At 72.0% G+C, this 20,761-nt stretch overlaps 4 protein-coding genes across 6 annotated transcripts; 2 read left to right on the forward strand and 2 right to left on the reverse strand.

Moving 5' to 3' along the window:
* Positions 1 to 881: 881 nt before the first annotated feature.
* Positions 882 to 3,207, reverse strand: LOC143162766 (glycine N-acyltransferase-like protein 3). 2 transcript variants are annotated; one of them, XM_076343334.1, is made up of 5 exons: positions 2,998 to 3,207; positions 2,396 to 2,503; positions 2,143 to 2,269; positions 1,918 to 2,035; positions 882 to 1,398 (listed from the first exon to the last, which is right to left on the reverse strand). In XM_076343334.1, the coding sequence occupies exons 1-5, from the start codon at positions 3,073 to 3,075 to the stop codon at positions 996 to 998; spliced, it is 834 nt and encodes a 277-aa protein (XP_076199449.1). In that variant the 5' UTR covers positions 3,076 to 3,207; the 3' UTR covers positions 882 to 995. The 2 variants fall into 2 exon arrangements, with proteins under 2 accessions (XP_076199449.1, XP_076199450.1); XM_076343335.1 differs by lacking the exon at positions 2,396 to 2,503.
* Positions 2,488 to 6,244, forward strand: LOC143162764 (glycine N-acyltransferase-like protein 3). Of its 2 annotated transcripts, none has more exons than XM_076343333.1 (7): positions 2,488 to 2,515; positions 3,362 to 3,456; positions 3,554 to 3,648; positions 4,530 to 4,637; positions 4,744 to 4,864; positions 5,513 to 5,633; positions 5,726 to 6,244. In XM_076343333.1, exons 3-7 carry the CDS (start codon positions 3,571 to 3,573, stop codon positions 6,144 to 6,146), a joined length of 849 nt encoding a protein of 282 aa, XP_076199448.1. In that variant the 5' UTR covers positions 2,488 to 2,515; positions 3,362 to 3,456; positions 3,554 to 3,570; the 3' UTR covers positions 6,147 to 6,244. The 2 variants fall into 2 exon arrangements, with proteins under 2 accessions (XP_076199448.1, XP_076199447.1); XM_076343332.1 differs by having other exon boundaries at positions 2,490 to 2,515; positions 3,567 to 3,648.
* Positions 6,245 to 7,344: 1,100 nt separating this feature from the next.
* Positions 7,345 to 8,176, forward strand: POLD4 (DNA polymerase delta 4, accessory subunit). Its single transcript, XM_076343718.1, has 3 exons — positions 7,345 to 7,648; positions 7,723 to 7,834; positions 7,986 to 8,176. The coding sequence occupies exons 1-3, from the start codon at positions 7,426 to 7,428 to the stop codon at positions 8,008 to 8,010; spliced, it is 360 nt and encodes a 119-aa protein (XP_076199833.1). The 5' UTR covers positions 7,345 to 7,425; the 3' UTR covers positions 8,011 to 8,176.
* Positions 8,177 to 9,523: 1,347 nt separating this feature from the next.
* On the reverse strand, positions 9,524 to 20,064 carry SSH3 (slingshot protein phosphatase 3). Its single transcript, XM_076343719.1, is given in 20 exon segments — positions 9,524 to 10,086; positions 10,238 to 10,279; positions 10,602 to 10,691; positions 10,924 to 11,006; positions 11,569 to 11,675; positions 13,826 to 14,126; positions 14,128 to 14,345; positions 14,453 to 14,708; positions 15,136 to 15,336; positions 15,772 to 15,918; positions 16,263 to 16,309; positions 16,392 to 16,520; positions 16,632 to 16,725; positions 17,137 to 17,325; positions 17,832 to 17,897; positions 18,031 to 18,102; positions 18,174 to 18,292; positions 18,740 to 18,905; positions 19,143 to 19,180; positions 20,014 to 20,064. Coding segments are annotated over 20 exon segments (2,466 nt in total). The 3' UTR covers positions 9,524 to 10,036.
* Positions 20,065 to 20,761: the final 697 nt, after the last annotated feature.

Genomic DNA, 20,761 nt, shown 5'->3' on the forward strand with positions numbered 1-20,761 from the left:
CCAGTGTCCCTTGAGGAACGGGGCTCCTGACCCCAAAGTGCCACCAAAGCCACCTCACGTCCCCACCGTCTGTGCCTCGGGGCGGGGGCTGGTGCCACCGCGGTGTCCCCGCCGCTGTGCTGTGCCCGCCCCCACCAGTGTGCCCTGGCCCCTCGGGGCTGTCCCCACACCCGTGGGGCTGGGCAGGGCAGCCGTCTCCTCCCCCTGCCCCACGGCAGCAATAAGCCCCGCCCCCAGGGGTTCCAGAGTGGGTGCGAGCCCCGCCCACCCCCGAAAGGACCAATCCCCCCGAGCATAGGAATAAGCCCCGCCCCACCCAGCAGCAAGCCCCGCCCCAGGAGCAATAGGCTCCACCCCTCCCCGGATGGCAATAAGCCCCGCTCACCAGCCTGTGTAGCAAACCCCGCCTCCTTCCTACAACAGGCTCCGCCCCCTCTTGCCCAAGCCCCGCCTCACCCACGGTTGCCTAGCAACCCACGGGGGGGGGGAGCCCAGGAGGGTGGGGCTCTGGGCTGCGGTGGGCGGGGCTGGAGGCGGGGCCCCAGGGCCGCTGTCCCGGTGCGTCTATGAGTGTTTATTTATTGGAGATGTTATTTATTGGGGTATTTATTGCAGAAGATCTATTCTTGTATGAACGAATAAAAGCCTTTCTCCAGCGCCCCCGCCCCGCCCGCGCCACACGGCGGGGGGCCCAAGGAGCCAGTGGTGCCATCAGTAGGGGCCAGGGTGAACGGGTAGCTGCGCCCGACTCTGAGCTCAGTGGGGGGGGTGGGGGGGTGGCAGGGTGGGGAGCCAGGACCCTCCAGGCCCGGGTAACCCCATCTCACACCCCCCCCCCCCCCCCTCCAGCCATGGCTTCCCCGCCCATGGGCGCCCCCACACCTCCATCCTCGGGCATCCCGAGCCCAGGGCACCCCCATCCCGGGGACACCCAAGCACCCCATCCCCCGGTGCCCGTGGCCGTGGGCACCCCCCGGTGCCCCCATCCCCGGGCACTACTGGGGGGTGACCACCAGGGTGTACAAGGTGCCGGGCTGGGGCAGGAAGCCCACGGCACGGACGGCCCGCTGCGAGGAGGTGTTGCTGGGCAGCACCCTGCAGTAGATGGGGAAGCCGCGGGCGTGCAGCCCCCGGCCCAGGGCACCCAGCACCACCCCGGTCAGGCCCTGCCCGCGCCAGGCGGGCAGCGTGTAGCCGTGGCTCAGGCAACCCAGGGGGTCCAGCAGGCTCCAGGAGACGGGGCGCCCGCGGGGTCCCAGCAGGCAGGCGTTGGGCAGCGCCCGCACCAGCCCCAGCAGGAACCGCCGGCTGCGGGCGTTGCCCCCGAAGCCCCACGTGGCGTTGAGCAGCGGGACGTGGGACGGGGACACGGGTGCCAGGCGCAGTCCCGGCGGCACCCTGCAACCGGGCAGAGCGGAGAGACGGGGTGGGGGCGCGGGTTCCCACCCCGGCGGGGATGGCACGGGGGAGCTGCTGCACCCGGGGATGGGACTGGGGACCCACCATGTCACCAGGGGATGTGCTCAGGGACCCCTGTGCCACCCAGGGATGTGTTTGGGGACCCCCCCATGTCACCTGGGGATGTGCTCAGGGACCCCTGTGCCACCCAGGGATGTGTTTGGGGACCCCCCCATGTCACCTGGGGATGTGCTTGGGGACCCCTGTGCCACCCAGGGATGTGCTCAGGGACCTCTATGCCACCCAGGGATGTGTTTGGTGACCCTCCCATGCCACCTGGGGATGTGATTGGGGACCCCTGTACCACTCAGGGATATGCTCGGGGACCCCTGTGCCACCCAGGGATGTGTTTGGGCACTCCTTTGCCACCCAGGGATGTGCTCGGGGACCCCTGTGCCACCCAGGGATGTGACCGGGGCCCCCCGGTGCCACCGTGTCCCCAGGTGCCCCCGTACTCACTGCACGCGGGGCCGGGGGGGCTGGGGGCTCAGCAGCGCCTGGTAGGGGTACGTCTCCAGCCGCAGCCCCTTGGCCTCGGCCGCCTCGCGCACGGCTTCGTACATCCCCTCCTGCATCCCTGGGGCAGCGTCGTCAGCCCGGGCGGGGGGGGGGGGGCACGGTGGGCAGGAGGGGGGTGACCGGACACCCCCCCCCCCCCCCCCCCCGACCCCGTGCCAGGCTTACCCTGCATCTGGAAGGCCCGGGTCCAGCCCACCGCCTCGGTGCCCCCCAGCAGTGCCCGCCAGGCACCCTCGTCCCGGTAGTACACGGTCAGCTGGTTGGCGTAGAAGTCCCCGGGGTCCCTGTGCTCCTGGGGAGGACGGGGTCTGAGCGTGGCCCCCCCACCCCCCCCCCGCTCCACACCCCTGCCCCATGGTGTGTGGGGTGCTGCCAGGGCCGGGGGGGGGGGGGGGGGGGGGGGCAGCCGGAGCAGCACCTCTGGGCGCAGGCGGGTCAGGACGACGCCGAAATGGGGCCAGGAGTCCACCAGCACCTCGTGGGAGGCCGGGTTCCCCCGGGCCACCGTCATCACGGCCCCCAGGACCTGCAGGACAGGGTCAGCGCTGGGGGGGGGGACGACACACACGGACGGACGGGGGGCTGTGATGGGCGATGGGGCCGTGATGGGTCCCTCCGTCCCCCCCCGCGGTGCCCGGCTGCACCCCGGGTGCTGCCAGCTTCCGTCGGTGCAAGGGGCCAGGCCATCATGTGGGGACCACCTCGGGGTCCCTGTCAGCAGCAGGGCAGGGGAGAGGGGGCAGAGAGGTCCCCAGGGTCCCCGTCACCAGCAGGGCAGGGGGAGGAGGCACGGGGGTCCCCGGGGCCCCCCAGAGTCCCCGTGACTGGCAGGATGGAGGGGAGGGCACAGAGGTCCCTGGGGTCCCCGTCACCAGTAGCACTGGGTGGGGAGGTCACAGGGGACCCTGGAGACCACGTCACCAGCACGGAGGGGAGGGAGGGGACAGGGGTCCCTGGAGTCCCCGTCACCGACAGGGCGGGGGGGGGGGGAAGCAGAGGGGTCCCCGGGGTCCCCGTCACCGGCAGGGTGGCAGGCAGGCTCCTCCGCAGAGCCTCCTCCAGGCGCTGCAGCTGGCCCGGGCACGTCAGGATCAGCATGGCCCCGTGGCCGTGGGGCAGGTGGTGACACAGAGGATCCGGGAGGTGACACAGAAGAACCCGGGGCTGTGGGGCGCTGGTGGCTGTGGGGCAGGGTGTCCCGGCCGAGCACCTGTCCCCAGGAGGCCGCAAGGCGGGCAGGGCTGGCCCCCTGCCCGGTGCCTGGCGGGACGGACCCTGCCCGCTGCCCCCGTACGGGGGCCGCCCCCTGGGCAGGGGGCACTCGCCAGCCCGTGACGGCTGGTGGTGGCCCCGGGACCCGCCAGTGTCACCTCCCGCCCCACAGAACCAGGGAGCTGCTGGTGTCACCGCCTGCCCCACGGTCTCCAGACGCCCACTCCACGGCCCCACCGGAACCCACGACCCCAGGACTGCTGTGGGGTGAGTGCTGGAGGGGCTGGGGACCACAGGGCCTCTGCTGGGGACGGGGACGGGGACGGGGTCCCCACCTGGGGGTCCTGCCCCCCTGCGATTGTAGGGTCTCCCGGCAGGACCATGCTGATCCTGACGTGCCCGGCCCAGCTGCAGCGCCTGGAGGGGGCCCTGCGGAGGAGCCTGCCCTTCTCCCTGCCGGTGACGGGGACCCCGCGGTCACCCCTGCCCCTCGCCGTGATGGGGAACCCCCCCCCCCCATCACCTCTCGCCCCTTGCCCTGCTGGTGACGGGGACCCCGCGGTCACCCCTGCCCTTCGCCGTCACGGGGACCCCCCCCCCCCCCCCCCCCCGCCCCTGTCACCTCTCGCCCCTTGCCCTGCCGGTGATGGGGACCTTGATGTCACCCCTGCCCCTTGCTGTCACAAGGGACCCCGGCGTCACCCCTGTCTCTTGCCCCCCCGGTGATGGGGACCCCAGTGTCACCTCCCCACTCTCACTCCACCGGGGACAGGAACCCCAGTGTCACCCCGTGTCCGTCCCCTCCCTGTCACCCCCCCCCGTCACCCCCCCGGGGTGTCCCCAAGCCCAGGACAGGCTGCTCCTGGGCGTCACCCAACCCTAGGGCTGGCTGCAAGCCCGCCAATCCCAGCCCGCTTGGACTCTGCCGCAGCCAATTGCAGCCCAGCTTGGTTCCGAGATGGCCAATCCCCTTCTAGGCCTATACAAGCCAGCCAATCCCCTCCCACACCCCCCCCCCCCCATACAAGCCGGCCAATCCCAACCCAGGCAGGGTGCAACGCAGCCAATCCCAGGCTTCCTGCCTGCCCCGCCCCACTCCGGCCACGCCCACTCCACCTAGCCCCACCCACTTGTGGGCAGCCTGGCCTTAGGCACCGCCCCCTCTGCCTTCACCCCACCAAGCCCTATGGGGAGGGGGCGGCTTGCTTGGCAAGGGCAGGGTGCTGTGGGGTGCAGCCGGGCTGTGCCGGCTCGGGGAGCCCTGGGGAGCCCCAAATCTGCCCCCGTTGCCCCCTCTCCCCCCCCCCCCCCCCCCCCAGCTCTGACCCCTTTGCCCGCAGGTCCACGGGGCCGTGATGAACATAAACCGGGGGAACCCGGGGGAGTTTGAAGTCGTGGTGGACTCGTGGCCCCGCTTCGGCGCCGTGCTGGCGCGGCGCAGCGGAGAGGTGGCCGGCGGGGACATGGGACATGGGGGGGGGGGGGGGGCATGGGGTGGGCACGGTGCCCTGGCATGTGCCAGGTGGGCTCAGGGCACCCATGGGCGCCCCGCAGATGCCGGTGGACGACTGCTACAGGAACACGCACGCGGCTTTCTACCGGGACGTGGGCGCCTACCGGGCGTTGCTGGAGACCCCCGGCTGCCTGCGCTGGGACACCGCCTTCCACGTCTTCGGTGTCCTGGGGGGGGGGGGGGGGGGGGGCCGTTCCTGAGGGGGCGTCAAGGGGCAGCACTGGGGGCAGGGAGCACGCGTGCTCCGGGTGGGAATCGGGGGTGCTGGGCGGCGCTGGGGAGCACTGGGAGCGTGGGACGGCGGGGGGGGGCCACGGTGATACGGGGGTAAGGAACTGGAGGCACTGGGAGGTACTGGTGGAAGGAACTGGGGGTGCTGGGGGACACCGGGGGCAGACATTTGGGTGCTGGGGGCACTGGGGAGGATTGGGGGCACGACTTGGTGTGCTGGGGGGGGGGGAGAACTGGGGGTAGGGGTTTGATGGGTGCCGTCACTGGGGAGTATTGGGGCTGGACTTGGGGGTGCTGGGGGGCAGTGGGGGCAGGGATGCGGTTAATGGGGGCACTGGGGGCCACTGGGGAGCACTGTGGCAGGACTTGGGGTGCTGGGGGGCACTGGGGGCAGGAATTGGGGTGCTGGGCACACTGAGGGCAAGGATTGGGCTACTGGGGATAGAGACCGGGGTTGTGGGGAGCCCCTGGGGACAGCGGGGAGGGCACAGGTGGCGTGCTGGGGTCAGAAAGAGGGGGGCTGGGGGCAGGAATGGGGGCGTTGGGGGAGCAGGGCCCCCTGACGGGCACCATCCCCAGGGCTGCAGGAGGGGGTGGCCACGGTGTCACAGGCCATCGCGGGGGCCAAGGGCATCGAGCTGGAGGTCTCCGAGTACTACACCTACCTGCACCCCGACCCCAGCACCATGCCCGAGCCCCGGTGAGCGCTCCTCCACCCCAGTCCCGGCTCGGGCAGCCCCCGTCGGCGCCCCCCCCCCCCCCCCCCCTGCTGACGGCCACCCCTCGCCGCAGGCTGGACCCCAGCGTGCGGGTGGGCTCGCTGAGCCCGGTGCACCTGGATCTGCTGAACGAGACGTGGCCGTACGGGGGCAACGCGCGGAGCCGGCGGTACCTGGCGGAGGTGCTGGGGCGCTTCCCCAGCCTCTGCCTGCAGGACGGGGCCGGGCAGCCCCTCTGCTGGGCCCTGACCGACCCTTTCGGGACGGGGACCCACGGCTACACCCTGCCTGCCCACCGTCGGCGCGGCCACATGCGGGCGGTGCTGGCCCTCACCGCTCGCCGGGCGCAGGCCCGCGGCTTCCCCACCTTCGGGCACACGGCCACGGGCAACCGGCCCATGCAGCGGCTGCAGGAAGAGCTGGGCCACCGGCAACTGCCCGGGCTCTGCCGCTTCGTCCTGCACAACCCCGGCCTGGGGAGGGCCGGACCCTGACCCCCTCGGTCCCCCGCCCCGGGGCAGGGAAGTCCCCGCGCTGCGGGGCAAGGAAGAAAACCGAAACCAAACCAAAAAGAGGAGTGTGGACTCTCTGATGGCCGCCGTAGGGTTGTGTCTCCCTCCGGCACCAGTTTTCTCGCGCCTGGCTTGGCGCGCCGGCCGTTACAGCCGTGACCCGGCTTGGTGACTCGGGGGGGGGGGGCGGTGTCACCGCCGAGGGACGCAGCTGTGTCCCCGGGGAGTCACCCCGTCCCTCTGCACCCGGGACACGCACCGCGGCCCTGCCCTGAGCTATTCTCGACCTCCCCTCAGGGAGGGCCAAAAAACCGCAGGCAAATCTGCGCCGGTGGCACCTGCCGTGTCCCCTCCCCCCCCCTCCCCAGGACGGTGTCACCACAGCTCGGGGGGGGACGACAGGCAGACACAGCGCCTGTGGGTCACCGGCTGTGCTTCCTGGGGCGGGGGGGGACGGGACAGGCAGAGCACCGCGCGGGGCAGAGGGTGACGGCTGCACAGCGTGAGTCACGGCTGGAGTCACGGCTCGTGGGGGTGATGGGGACAGCCGGGGGGGTGACAGTGCGTGGGGTGATGCGGACAGCCGGGGGGGGGACGGACAGTGCCCGGGGTGATGCGGACAGCCGGGGGGGGGGACGGACAGTGCCCAGGGTGATGGGGACAGCCGGGGGGGGGGGAACAACACACTGCTCGGGGGGATAGGGACAGCCGGGAGGGGGGCGGTGGTGACAGTGCCCGGGGTGATGGGGACAGCCAGGGGGGTGACAGTTCCCGGGGTGATGGGGACAGCCGGGGGGGGGGGGGACGACGACTCGACAGTGCCCGGGGTGATGGGGACAGCCAGGGGGGTGACAGTGCCCGGGGTGATGGGGACAGCCGGGGGGGGACGGACGACGACTCGACAGTGCCCGGGGTGATAGGGACAGCCAGGGGGGGACACACGACAGTGCCCAGGGTGATGGGGACAGCCGGGGGGGGCGGTGGTGACAGTGCCCGGGGTGATGGGGACCGCGGGGACGGGGGTGACAGCGGCCGGGCCCCCCAGCCCGGTCCCGCCGCGGCCCCGCCGCTTCCGCCCGGCGAGCGGCAGGGGCGGGGCGAGCGGCAGGGGCGGGGCGAGCGGCAGGGGCGGGGCGAGCGGCAGGGGCGGGGCGAGCGGCAGGGGCGCGGCGGGCGGGCGGACGCCCGGTTCCCGGCAGCCGCCCGGTTCCTGGCAGCCGCGGGGCCGCCGCCGCCGCCAGCCGCGCTCTCCCGCAGGGCCATGGAGCAGCCCCGGCGCATCACCGACTCCTTCGCGCGGCGGCGGCGACCGGGGCGAACCCCGGGCAGGGACAAGGGCAGGGTCAAGGGCAGGGACTGGCCCCGGCCCCGCGCCCCCCCGCCCGCCGAGGAGCCCCCGCCGCCCCCGCCGCCCCCCGCGGACCAGGCCCTCCTGGAGATGCTGCGCCACTTCGACCTCGCCTGGGAGTACGGGCCCTGCACCGGTGAGAGCCCTCGGCCGCCGCCCCCCCGGGCCCCCCCCCGGCCCCGCTGACCCTCGTCGTCCCCCCCCCCGCAGGTATCACCCGCCTGCAGCGGTGGGAGCGGGCGCAGGCGCTGGGGCTGAGCCCCCCCGGCCCCGTGCGCGACGCCCTCCTGGAGCACCAGGACAACCCCGATGTCACCTACAGGTGGGTGCGGGGGGGTACCGGGTACCCCCTCCCTTCTCCCGGTGCTCCCCACCCTGCCGGCATCCCTCCCGCCCACCACCGACGACCAGGGGTGGGGTGGGGGGGCACCGGGAGCCCGCTGACCCCCCCCCCCCCCGCCGTGCCCCCACAGCCTCTGGCACGAGTACGCGCTCTGAGCCGCTGCGCCCCACACCGGAGGGAGGAAGAGGAGGAGGAGGAGGAGGAGTGTGGGGTGGTGGTGGTGGTGGTGGGGAACCCGCACCCGCTGCCCCCCAGGCCTGACCGCAGCCGTGCCGCCACCCCGGGGGCACCGGGCGGATTAAAGGCTGGAGTGAGTGAAGGCGGGGGGCTGCCGCGTGCTGTCTGTGGGGCACCCGGGGCTGGAGGGGGGTGGGGTGGGGGGGTGTTGAAGCCCCTCTGTAGGGCACTGGGGGTGGGCAGGGGCCTGTAACCCCCCCGCCCCCGAGAGAGCCAGGCGGGTTGTCCAGTCACACGGAGTTTAATGGCCTGTGCCACCCCACGGTGCCCCCCCCCCCCCCCCCCCCGCTGCCTCCAGTCCTCTGCCCCACAGATCCCCTCGCTCCAGGGCAGACAGGCATCATTCTTGCCCGCAGCTCTCCCCTCATTGTAGGGGTGCCCCTATCCCCCTCTTAGGGGGGTCCCCCTGCCCCCCAGGCAGTGCAGGGAGCCCGGCCCACGGTGGGGGGGGGGGGGGCTTAGCCGTCCCCGTGGGGCAGGCGGGACACGGCCTGCAGCGCCTGCTCAGGGCGGGTTACATCAGGATGGATGTCACCTCGCTGAGCTGCAGCAGGGGGACAGAGGTGGCTGCAGGGAGAAGGGGACACGCCGGACGCGTGTGAAGGCCGGACAGGCCACTGGCTCCATGTTTGGGGTGGGTAAGAAGGAGTTAGGTGCCACAAGGTGCCCACCGTGGCCCGTCTCCTCCCTGCCCCAGCCCTTGCCTGCCCCCATGTACCGGTGCCCCTCGGGGACGAGTCGGAGTGGGGGTGGGAGCTCTCCTCCGTCGGGCAGGATGCCCGCGGTGGGGTCTGGGGTGCCACAGCCCTGGAAGGGGGGAGACGGGCTGGGCAGGATGGTGCCCAGGCAGCTCCGGGGGGAGGGTGAGCGGCGGCACCTCCTCGGCCCCTGGCTGCTCCTCTTTCAGGCTGGCACCCGGGCCAGGGAGGGGGGGGGCGGGGGCTGCCCAGGGGGGGCCGGGGACACCTGGGGAGGGGGAGAGGGTGAGCACAGTGCCCAGCGGAGGGGCAGAACCTGCGCAGCCCAGCCCCCGCAAGCCCCAGGCAGGGGGGCCTGCAGCCTACGCTCGGCGCCAGGGCACATGGAGGGGTCCCACCCCGGTACTCACCAGTGGTGCGGGCTGGGGGCGGCTGGTGGTGAAGAAATCGGGGGGGGGGGGGGCAGAAAGGCAGGGTTAATGGGGGCAGCGTTAACGGGGTCAGGAGCTGGTGGCTGGGGCTGGCACTACCCGGGGCAGGGATCTCCAGGCTGCCTGGGCTCCCAGTGGGCAGAGACGGACAGACAGACAGACAGACAGCTTCAGGGGCCAGGTTTCTGGCTCAGACGTCAGGGAGAGCCAGTGCCCAGAGCCTGGCTCCCAGCAGATGGGCTGCCCACCCCCACCCTGTGGCTGCCGCACCCCCTCCCAGGCCAGCTGGAGGGACGGGTCCTTACCACGGGGAAGGTGAGAGGATGACAGGGTCCCCAGGTCGGAGTGTCCCCCTCCCCTCCCCCCAAAGGTGAGCCATGGCTGTGGGGTGGGGAAGGATAGGAGAGCAGCAGAGCTCTGCCCCACAGCAAGGGTGACAGAGAGGGGACGCAAGAAGCGACGCGGGATGCCCCACGGCAGGCCGAGGGGACAGGAGAGGGGCTGCGGGCAGCGCTCGGCACCACTCACCGCTGAGCGAGTCCAGGGTGTCCATGAAATCCTCACCGAAGTTGGGATGCAGCTGGCCGAGGGTGGGCTGGATCACGTCCGCGTTGCCCTGGTGAGCTGCGGGGTGGCAGGGAGTCGGGCAGCGTGGGCATCGCTGCGGTGTCCCGCGGGCAGAGGGGGTGGCAGGGCCCCGCTCACCCAGGCTTCATGGGTTGGGCCCCCCCGTAAGGGTTGCGGCTGTAGAAGACGGTGTCGGCCAGGTCCGAGATCAGCCTTTCCAGGTCGTGCGGGGGATCGAGCTCCGTGGGTCAGCTGCCCTCCGCCTCACCACCGGACCCTGTTGGGCACCAGACACCCCCTGCCAGGCACAGAAAGGGTGAGGGGAGCTGGTGAGCCTAGATCCAGAAGCCAGTGCTGCCGGGACTCCCAGTAATACCGATGGGACCGGCCAAACTGGGAGCGGGGAGCCCTTCGGACAGTGAGCGCGGGCGTAGACACGGTGCTGGTACCCGAGAAGGCAACGCCGCTGGTTCGTCCTCCGTCTTCCGCGCCTGGAGAAAAATCAAAGAGGAGCCACGACACGAAGTCGCTGCCAACCGGGTGCGTGCCTGCAAGGCTGGCACAGAGCGGGCAGGGCCACCTGCCCCTTCCCTGACCAGGGCTGCCCGTACCCCGGGGTAACACGAGGGAGGGAGGGGGGTGGCGGCGGCCAGCAGCGTTGGGGAGCCGAGGACAAAGGTGTCCCCAGGCTGGCAGGGGCTTGGCTGGAGCATGCCGTTGCCCTTCAGTCTGGGTGGGGGGGCGTATTGGGACCGTGGGCGGGGGGGTCGGAGAGGGGGCAGCAGGGGAATCTGGGTGTCCGTGTGTCCTTACCTGCGCGCACGAGTACATCCTCCACTTGTGGTACTCCCGGGTGACGGCCTGGATGCGGCACTTCCAGTACTCGCCCTCCATCATCCCCGCCTGCAGTACACAGACGCACGTCGCCGCGAGTGTCCGCTGGGCACCGCTGCCCTCCCACAAATACTGCCGAGGGGGCGGCGGGCTCGGCGCCTGCGGCCCCCGGCCCGGCCCACGAGCCCCACGAGGCGCTGCCTCGTCCCACGCAGAGGCCATCGGCGTGACGTGCCACAGCACCCCCACGGGAGCTGCAGTCCTGTCGGGGATTGGGGGGGGGGGGCTGCCAGGGGCTCACCTCTGGACCACAGTGCTCCTGCCTGTCCCCGGCCTCCAGCGGCATCCCGAAGTTGCAGGCGGGATTTCTTCTCTTTTTCACGTCTGCGGGGAGAAGGGAAGGCGGCTGATTTTGCCACTCGCCACACCTGAACCGTGCCACCCCACCGATGCACCCCAGGGCTCGGGAGAAAAGGGATGGGTGGGCTAAAAGCCAGCCATTTCTAGGTAACCACACCGGGAGTCCCGTATAAAGCTGAGGTTACCTAGGTGGCAATAGCAAAAACATCAAATTTGGGCAGGGATGAAACAAAACTGGGACCCATGGAGAAAAAGTAATTAGGAGCAGGCTGTTTGGGTGGAGAAGGCGGTGGGAAGAGCGACAGAGCTGTCATTCAACAGCAGTCCCGTGGGATTCGTAAGATTAAGAGCCACAATTAGTAGCTTTGCTGTGTGCAGAATCATTTAAGCATAAATTAATAATAGGCTGTGTTTGTTAATTATTTAGGTTATTGATTACTTAATTTATTAGCTCGCTAGCAGTTTGTTGCTTAATCAATAAAATGAATCGGTTATATCCCAAGCCTGCAATCGAGCGGTGGAGAGCCGGACCCGGCGGTAACCCAGGCCGAGTCCCGGGAGGGGTGGGGGTGGGGGGGCCACTCACACTGCAGGTACCGAGCCCTCCAGATCGCGTTGTTCAGCCGGATCTTGTCCCGCTGTGGGAGCTTCAGGCCCTTGAACATCTTCCACTTGGGGGACATGATTTGCCCGCTGGGAACAGGAGAGAGGTATTTAGGGTGCGGACCCCCCCCAAGAGGTAAGCGCCCCGTGCCCAGCTGGCCCAACGTTGCACCCAGCGGGGCCCCGGGGCCAGGAGGAGGGAGGCAGCTGGTGGGGGAGGGGGTGTCCTCCAAGGGGGGGGGGCTCTCCAGGCCTCACCCCGCTTTCTCTGCCCTAACCCCCTCCCCGGGTCCAGCATCGTGCCACGGTCCTGCTGCACCCAGTGGCTGCCGACACCGTGGCCAAACTCCCTCGGGCACGTGCCAGCGGCGGGGTGGGGGGGGCCTGCAGAGCCACTCTGCACTGACGATGCCCTCCTGGCCCGTCTGGCAGCAGCCGTCACAAAAATCTGCTGGGATGCAGCGTGCTGGAAGCCAGGACCCGGGTTCGTGGTGGGGAGAACGAGGGAGGTTTCCAGGCTACTCGGAGTGGCAGAATGTCAGGAGAGGGAGACAGTTAAAACCCACCCAAAGGCACGTGGGTGGGGATCAAGAAGACCTCAAGCCACGGCAAAGTGGGGAAAGGCTTCAAGAAACAGGGTCTGTCTTATCTCCAAAAACACAGGCAGGATGCCCTGCACAGCCCGCGACAGTGCTGTGGCCCCTCGCTCCATCCCATGGCCTGTATCTCCCTTCTGTCCCATGTCCCCCCCATGGGAAAGGGGTCCGAAGAGACTGGCGGCACTTCCCCCCGCCCTGGGGTTGCTGCCGTGCCCGGCTCCTCCGCTGTGATCGCCCTGCACTGCCCCTTCCACAGCGGCGGCTGTGAGACGTGACCGACGGAGCAGAGCAAAGGTCGGGGTGCCGGCAGAGCCCAGCAGCGCAAGGCTCTTGCTCAAGTCCAGTCCTTCCTGGTGGGCTGCAAGCCAGCGAGGGCTCTGGCCGCACCCCAGCAGCTCTCTAGGTGCAGAGTCCCAACCTGGTGGGTGCCCCAGGGTGGTGGTGGGGGGGGGGGAAGGCTCTGGGGTGGCTCCCACCACACCCAGTGCAACAGCCTCGGAGCAGGCTCCAGTCAGGATGCCTTTCCTCAACACAGGCCCTCACGGTCAGAGGCAATGTGCGACCTTCTAGCTCCACGTGGAGCTCTGCGTTGGCTCTTCCAGCCTCAGGAGGATCCCTGATCCACGGCTCTGCCGACACGCCTGCCCTCCCAGCCCAGGGCAGGCTGTGCCCTGTAGCTCTGCCCTCCCGGGTGTCAGGCCGATCAGCGCCAGGCAGCCCAGTCTGTGACTTTCCTCCTGCCTGCCCTCACCTGTAGGCCAAGGTCATGCACTCAAAAGAGCTTGGCGAGGGAGGCATCGATGCTGAGGGCGCCGCAGGAGCCACAGCAGTAGGTCTGGCGGGTGCCCTCATCCACCGCGCTGAAGCTGTAGGCGCCTGTCCCTGCCCCTGCCCGGGCTTGGCTCCCGCTGCTGCCCCGGGGGCCTACCCCTGACCCCTGCTGCCGCCCACCCGGGAGGCTGCCCCGGCCTCCTCCTCCTCCTCGAGCCCCGCTCCCGCCTCGGCGTTCAGCTCCAACACCATGAAGTGGCCACTGTGGATGACAACCCCCCCCCCCCGCCTCCCCAGCGCCCGGCCTGCCCCGCCGCTACGGCCACAGCGGGATGCCGGCTCCCTGCCCCGCTTCACTCCTCCGCTGCCGGTCCCCGGGCCTGCCCCTGCCCCTGCCCCGGTCCCGGTCCCGGTCCCGGTCCCGGCCCCCGTCCCGTGGCGCGGCCTAGGCCGCCGGGGCTAAGGTAGGCCTGCGCCCGGCTCCCATAGCAACCAGGAAGGAGCTCCGCACGCATGCGCGGAACGCCCCCACCCGCAAGGGATGCCGGGGGCTGTAGTTCCCTCCCCGCCCCACGGCGCATGCGTGCCCCCCACTCGCCCGCCGCACAAGATGGCGCCCGAGCTTCGGGCAGCCCGCCCTGCCGGTGCGCGGCGGCAGGGCGGGCAGCGGGGCGCCGGCACCCCCGCCCCGCGCTGACCCGGGTCCCGGGGACGGGAGGTCACACCCAACTCCCCCTCTCCGCACACACAGGGAGGGGCGGCCCTACGGCCCCTGTGTTCACTCTGGCCCCTACCGATGGCAAGCAGAGCACCGGCCGACGCCCCCAGCTGGGCAAGGCCTCGTCCCCACCGCCCCCGGGCAGGACTCACGCCGGGGGCAGCCGTTTCCATCCACTCTTTATTCTCAGTGCCGGCGCGGTGAGGGGTGGCAGCGGGGCCCTGTGCGGGGGGGGACACGAGGCAGAGCCGCCCCCGTCGCCCCCAAGTGCAGGCAGTGTGTATGGGGGGGGTGGGGTGCCGGCTCCCTGGCCACGCCTCCAGTGGGCCTAGGCTCCGCCCCTTCCCCCACGGTGCCATGGCGGCGGGGGGTGCTCTGCCCCGTACCCCCCCCTCCGGGTTAGGGGGCAGGGGGCGGGGTGGAGGGGAGGTGGGGGGCGGGGTCAGCACGGGGGGCGGGGTCAGGAGTGGAGGAAGGGGCGGAGTCACAACTGGTGGCAGGTGAGGCGCGGCCGTCCGGGGGGGCGTGGCCGTCCGGGGGGGCGTGGTCACAGGCGGGGGCGGGGCCGCCGTCCAGGCTGGCCTGGCGCACCACACGGCGGGGCCGGGAGGAGGGCCGTGCCCCCGGGGGAGCACCCCCCGGCCCCCCCGGCGCCTCCGCCGCCGCGAACACCTGCGGGGGGGGGGACGGGACAGGGGGGCTCAGCCAGCGCCGCGGCCCCGCGGCCCGGACCCCCCCCCCCCCCCCGCCCCCCATGTCTGCCCCAGCCCCGCGCTCACCTCCCCGGCGAGGGGCTCCCCCGGCAGCTCGGGGGGCTCGGGGGACTCCAGCTGGCTGATGCTCCGCATGACGGCGCAGAGGGAGATGCGGGGGCGCCGGGAGGCCCCCAACAGCCCCGGCCTGCTCGTCTCCTCAGGGGGCTGCGGGGAGGGGGCCGGGGACAGGCCACCCTCCTCCCTCGGGGCAGCCTCTGGGCCCTCCTCGGGCTGGGGCGCCCGCTCCGCCGCCCTGGGTTCCCACAGGCTGCTGTGCCGGCTGCCACACACCTGCCGTCAGTGGCTGGCCCCGCCCCGGCCCCGCCCCACGCATGGAGCCACACCCCTTCTGAGTCAGGGCGGGGCTCCCACAGGCTCCGCCTCCACAGCCATGGCATCAAAGGGTGGGGTACCCGGCTCCACCAAAGCCCAACCTGCCCATCAGGGCATGGCCATAGAAGCTCCACCCACCCTGTACAAGAGGGGCGTGGCCCTATCAGGCCCCACCCACCTCGCCAGAGGGGCGTGGCTGTGGCAGGCTCCACCCATGCCACCCAAGAGGTCACGGTCAAAGCAGACCCTGCCTTGCCCAAGGGGGTGCGGTCACAACAGGCCCCTCCCTCTCCTGCCCGAAGGGGCGTGGATACATCAGACCCCACCCACTCTGCCCATGGGGTGTGTCCCGCCCCGCCCCTTGCCCCACCCACCTGGCGTGCAGGATGCCCTGGTAGAAGTCGAGCTGGCGCATGAAGCCGGGGTTGGGCAGGACGCCGGGGCGGCAGTGCCGGACGTGCCGCAGCGCCCGCTCCAGGGGCCACCCGAACTCCTTCATGGCGTAGGCCAGCACCGTGGCCGCCGAGCGGCTCAGCCCCATGCGGCAGTGCACCAGCGCCCGGCCCCCGCCGGCCCTGCGGCACCCACCCATGCTGCCACCGAGCTCCTGGGGCTCCCCATGTGTCCCCAGGCACCCCGGTGTCCCCGGGGACCCTGTGCCCCAGGGCTCCCCTGCACCCAGTGCATCAGTGCCCCAGGGCTCCCCGTGTCCCCAGGTCTCCCAGTGTCCACAGAGACCCAATGCCCCAGAGCTCCCCAGCTCCCAGTGCTCCCAGTGTCCCCGGGGCTCCCGATGCCCCCCAGCATCTCAGCCATTAGGACGTGTGTCCCCCCCCCATACCCCCCTGCCTCCCCAGGTATCCCCACCCATGTCGTCCCCCCCCCAAGCCTGCCCCTGGCTCCAGTCCCTGCCCCTCCATGCCCCCCATACCCTGTGCCCCCCCCCTCGTGTGCCCCCGATGGCCCCCACCCTGCCCCCTGTGCCCCGGGGCTGCCCTGGCCGCACTGACCGGACGCGGGAGAGGAAGAGGAAGGTGTCGTTCCAGTGGGGCAGGAGTTGGGCCGTCTCCTCATCGTACACCCGCACGTTCATGTAGGTGAACAGTGCCGGGAAGAAGTTGTCGATCTCCCGCGCCACGTTCAGGATGTGGGTGACCCTGCGGTGCCGCGGGCAGGGGGGGGACAGCTGGCACGCGGGGTTGGGGCTCTGCCCGTGCTCTGTGGGGTGCCCCACAGTGCCCCATGCCCACCCCACCGCCGTGCCACAGCCCTGCTGCACCCATCCTGCCAAATGTCCCACGATGACCCCATGCCCACCCTGCTGGGTGCCCTATAGAGACCCCATGCCCACCCCAATGGGAGTCCCACGATGACCCCACGCCCACCCCACCAGGCCACCTCATGGTGACCTCGTGCCTGCACCACCATGACACCCCACGATGGCCCTGTGCCCACCCCACTGTTGACGCCTCAGATGACCCCGCGGCCACTCCACGCTCACCGGTTCTGCTGCAGCTCCTCCAGGTTGGCCGCGTTCCACTCGGAGCCCTGCGTGGTGGCAGCGGTGAGGGGTGGGGATGGCCCCGCCTGCCCCGCCCACCCCACCCACCCCGCCCGCCCCACTGCCCACCAGGTAGAGGTGCGGGAAGATGTGGGAGGGACGGTCCATCTGCGCCAGCACCAGCAGCATCTCGTTGTCGATGAAGTCCTTGTGCCGGGCCAGGCTGTGCCCTGTGCGCCGCTCCAGCTCCTCCCGCACCTGGGCACCGCCGCGGGGTGAGGGATGGCCCTGCCCCTGCCTGCCCCTGCCTGCCCCTGCCTGCGAGCCAGGCTCTCGGCCCGCCAGGAGCACCCGCCCGGTGGCACCCACCTCCTTGGAGGTGACGCTCTCCAGGTCAGCGCTGGCCATCACGTCCCGCAGCAGCGCCCGCACCGCCTGCTCCGACAGCTCCGGCGCCGCCGGCCTGGCACCCGCATCACCGTGTCACCGGCGGCGGCGCTCACCTGCCCCGCCCAGGCCCCGCCCTGCCCAGACCCCGCCTCCTCCGCTCCCAAGCCCCCCCAAGTGCAAGCCCCGCCTCCCCATAGCCCTCCCCAGACTGGAAGCTCCACCCAGTTCCTTTAAGCTCCGCCCCTCGTCCAGACAATCTCCGCCCCCTCCATTAGCCATGCCATGAATGCAGACCCCGCCCCTCAGTACAAGCCCCTCCTTCCTAGCAGAGCCCCGCCCTCACAGCCCCACCCCATCGCCCCACCCCTTTACCACAAGCCCCACCCCCCTGCCCCACCCTGAGGCTCCCCAGCCCAGAGGCAGTGCTAATTGGCCAGCAGGCTGGTGTGGGGGGGGTAGGGGTGGGGCAGGGGGCGGGGCATACCGGAGGGGCGGGGGCGAGGTGGGGCGCACGGACTCGAGGTCGGCCATGGCCAGCCACTCGTTGAGGCAGCTCTGCTCCGAGGCCAGCGCCGCCGCGTAGCCGCGGGCCCAGGCCAGCGCCGGGCCCCCGGGGATGTGCCCGCCGCGGGACGCCTCTTCGCAGGCGCGGTGCAGCTCCTGCAGCACGGCCCTGCCGCACACCACCTGCCACGACCGCACCCAGCACCGCCCCGGCACCGCCTGCTGCTCCGGCACGTCCCCGCGTCTCCTCCCCACCACCATGGCCAGGGAACCCCCAGGGCGGTGCCGGTGTCGTCGTCGTCTCCCCCCCCCCCCCGGCCCCGGTTTGGGTCCCCCCAGCATGTGGGTGCCACCTCCCCTCTCCCAGGCGTGGGCACAGCTGGGTGGCCCATGGCCGTGCCCAAACCCTCCCCACACCCCCCGTTCCCATGACTGTGCCCAGGTGCCCGTGGCGGCGCCCGTATGTCCGTGTCCTGCCTGTGCCCGTGGTGGTGCCCCAATCTCTCGTGCCCACGGTGGTACCCACGTCCCCCGTGCCCACGTCAGTGCCCACAGCCCCTGTGCCCGGGGTGGTGCCCACCCCCCCCCCATGAGCATGGTGGTACCCACGTCCCCCGTGCCCACGGCGGTGCCCACGTCCCCCCGTGCCCACAGACACACCCGGGGCTCGCTCACCACATGGTCTGGACAGAGATGGGCTTGAAGATGCGGGTCTCTCCCCCAGACGTCACGCTGAACCCCCTGGGCACCGCGGGGAGACACGTGGGTCGGGGTGGGCACCCCAGCCCTGCCCCTCCCCACAGGCCCCACCCAATCCCGTGAGCCCCACCCTCATAAGCCCCTCCCCTTCCCAGAAGCCCCGCCTACCCCTTACCCATCACCGTCGAGGAAGACCTGGGTGTCGCTCCAGAGGGGCAGCACCATGCCCAGGGTGCAGCGGGCGGCCCTGGGACGGGCAGAGGTCAGGGGGTGCAGCCACCCCCCCCCCCGTGCCTCCCCCCCCTGCACCCCGCTCACCCCTCGTGGGCGAAGTCCACGCCCAGCAGCGCCGTCTGCCCCTCGGCTCCCGCCTCCTCGGGCCGCACCACCAGCAGGTACCGCACCCGCCGCGGCCGCGCCGACTCCAGCCGCACCGCCTGGGGGTTGGGGGGGCATGAGGGGTGTCCCCTGCACCCCCGGGGGCAGCACTGCAGGATCTGCCCCCCAGGGTCCCCAGCGCCTGGGGAGGAGCATCAAGCACACTGGGGTGCAGGCTGGGCTGTATCCCATCCCCATCCCCATCCCATCCCCATCCCCATCCCATCCTACCCCGTTCCCATCCCATCCCGTCCTGTCCCATCCCCATCCTGTCCCCATCAATATCCCGTTCCCATCCCCACCCTGTCCCCATTCCTGTCCCCATCCCCGCCCTGTCCCCATCCCCATCCCGTCCCATCCCGTCCCCATCCATATCCCATTCTCATACCCATCCTTCCCCCATCCCCATCCCCATCCCCTTCCACCTCTTCCACTGTCCCCATTTCGTCTCCGTCCCCATCCCTGTCACCGTCCCCATCCCCTCCCCGGGGGTGGCCGTGCCCTACCAGCCGGATGGCATCCTGGGGGCGCAGAAGCTGCATCATGAGCTGCAGGTGCTGCTCCTGCCGCCCCGGGGCCTGGCCGGGGGGCGCAGCCGGGGGGGGCTCGGCCGCCAGCGGCTCCTCCGCGGGCAGCAGCAGGGCGGCCCCCTTGACCATGACGAAGCTCTGCCTGGGGGGGGGGGGGGGGGCAGGAGGGCCCTGAGTGGGATGTGGGGCCCAGCCCGCAGCAGGAACCAGTCCTCGCAGCCGGGGTACCCTCAGAGCGCTCCCCCAAGGGGGGAGAAGCTGGGGGGCTGGGGCACCACGGGGGGGGGGGGGGGGGAATGCTCCTCAGGGTGTAGCTGTGTCCCGTCCCCACCCCAGTGACCTGTGTCCCCCATCCCGTGGCTTTGGAGCCCCTTCTCACCGCCGCTGCAGCTGGCCGCGCCTGGGAGCATCTTCCTCCTGCAAAGCACGGGGCGGGGAGCAGTGCCCCCGGGGGGAGCATGACCCCGGGGCACGGACCATGCCCGCGGGGCCCGGCAAGCACCCCCGGCACGTCCCGCCTGGGCACCGCGGGCCAGGGACACCCCGCCAAACTCACCCCCCCAGCAGCATGGGGCATCGGCAGGGCCCCGTGGGGGCCCTGGGAGGGATCCCATTGGGGACGTAGATCCCTGGGGATCAGCCCTGGGATGCCGGGGGGGGGTGTCCTGTCCCTGTGCCCCCCCCCCCCCCCCGGCTGGGTGCTGCCCAGGGGGGAAGTGCTCGCAGGGGGGGCCCTGGGCTGTGCACCCTGATAAGGCCCAGTGGTTACTGGAGCGGGGGGGCGGGGGCACTGGGAGCCACTGGGACAGCGAAGGTACTGGGAGCACTGGGGACAGGGGGAGCAACTGGGGACAACCGCCCCCCCAACTACGGGGCAACCCCCGGCCGGGAGCGGAGGAGACCCCAACGTGTGCTGGGGGCGACTGGGCTCGCAGTAACCCCCTCACCGGGAGCGACCGGGGCAGCCTTTCCCCCCCCCCCGCGCTGGGAGCAGCCGGGACAGTCCGTACTCCCCCCCCGCCCCCCGCGCCGGGAGCCCCCGGGACAGCCGCGCTTCCCACCGGAGCGCCCGGGAGAGCCGGGACCGCCCGCCCGCCCCCGCCGCCGGCAGCCGCTCCCCGTCCCGGCAGCACCCGGCGGTCCCGGGCCGGCCCTGCCGAGCCGAGCCGAGCCGAGCCGAGCCGAGCCGCCGCCTCCCGGGTGCCCCGATCCCGGCCCCGGCCCCGTCCCCGGGCCCGTCCCGCACTCACCGCGGGGCCCCCGGCGGAGCCCGCCGCCCGCCGCACGGTGACCAGCGCCATGCCCCGCCGCGCCGCCCCTCCGCACCAGGAAGCGCCGCCGCCGCTGCCCCGCCCGGACGGGAGCGGGCACGGGCACGGGCACGGGCACGGGCACGGGCACGGCACGGCCTGCGGCGGGACAGGCCCCCCCCCTCCCCGACCCCGGCACCACCGGACCGGGAGTCCCCAGACCGCCCTCCCCGGGAGCGGCACCTCCCCGAGGTCCCCGGCGCCCAGGAGCCCCCCGGCAGCCTTCCCCGGGACCCCCATCTGTGTTGCCCCGGGACCCCCCAGGATCCACCCCCCCGGCACCTGGGACACCCCCCCAGGGTCCTCAGCAGGCGGGAACCCCCCGAGGGTCCCCGGCACCTGGGACCCGCCCTCCCCGGAGCCCCTCACCCCCGCGCCCCCGCGGGTGCCAGCCCGCCCCGACCCCCTGCCCCAGCACTGTACCCGGGAACCCTCACCCCCGCCCCGGGAGCGGGGCACCCCATCCCACCCTAGACCGGACCCCCCCCGTCACCCCCCCGAGCCCCTTGTCACCCCGTGGCTCAGCAGTGGGTCCCCGGCCAAGCACCCCCTCCCTGGGGGGGGGGGGGGCTCCCCAAGAAGTATAAATGGAATAAATTAAGCCGGGGGCAGGGAACGGGGGGCACAGGGCCAGTTTGGGGGGGGGGGGTGTGAGTGTCGAAGGGGAGGAAAACCCCCTGGGATCCCA

Source organism: Aptenodytes patagonicus, chromosome 7, assembly GCF_965638725.1.
Source record: "Aptenodytes patagonicus chromosome 7, bAptPat1.pri.cur, whole genome shotgun sequence".
In the NCBI taxonomy this organism is placed as follows: Eukaryota; Metazoa; Chordata; class Aves; order Sphenisciformes; family Spheniscidae; genus Aptenodytes; species Aptenodytes patagonicus.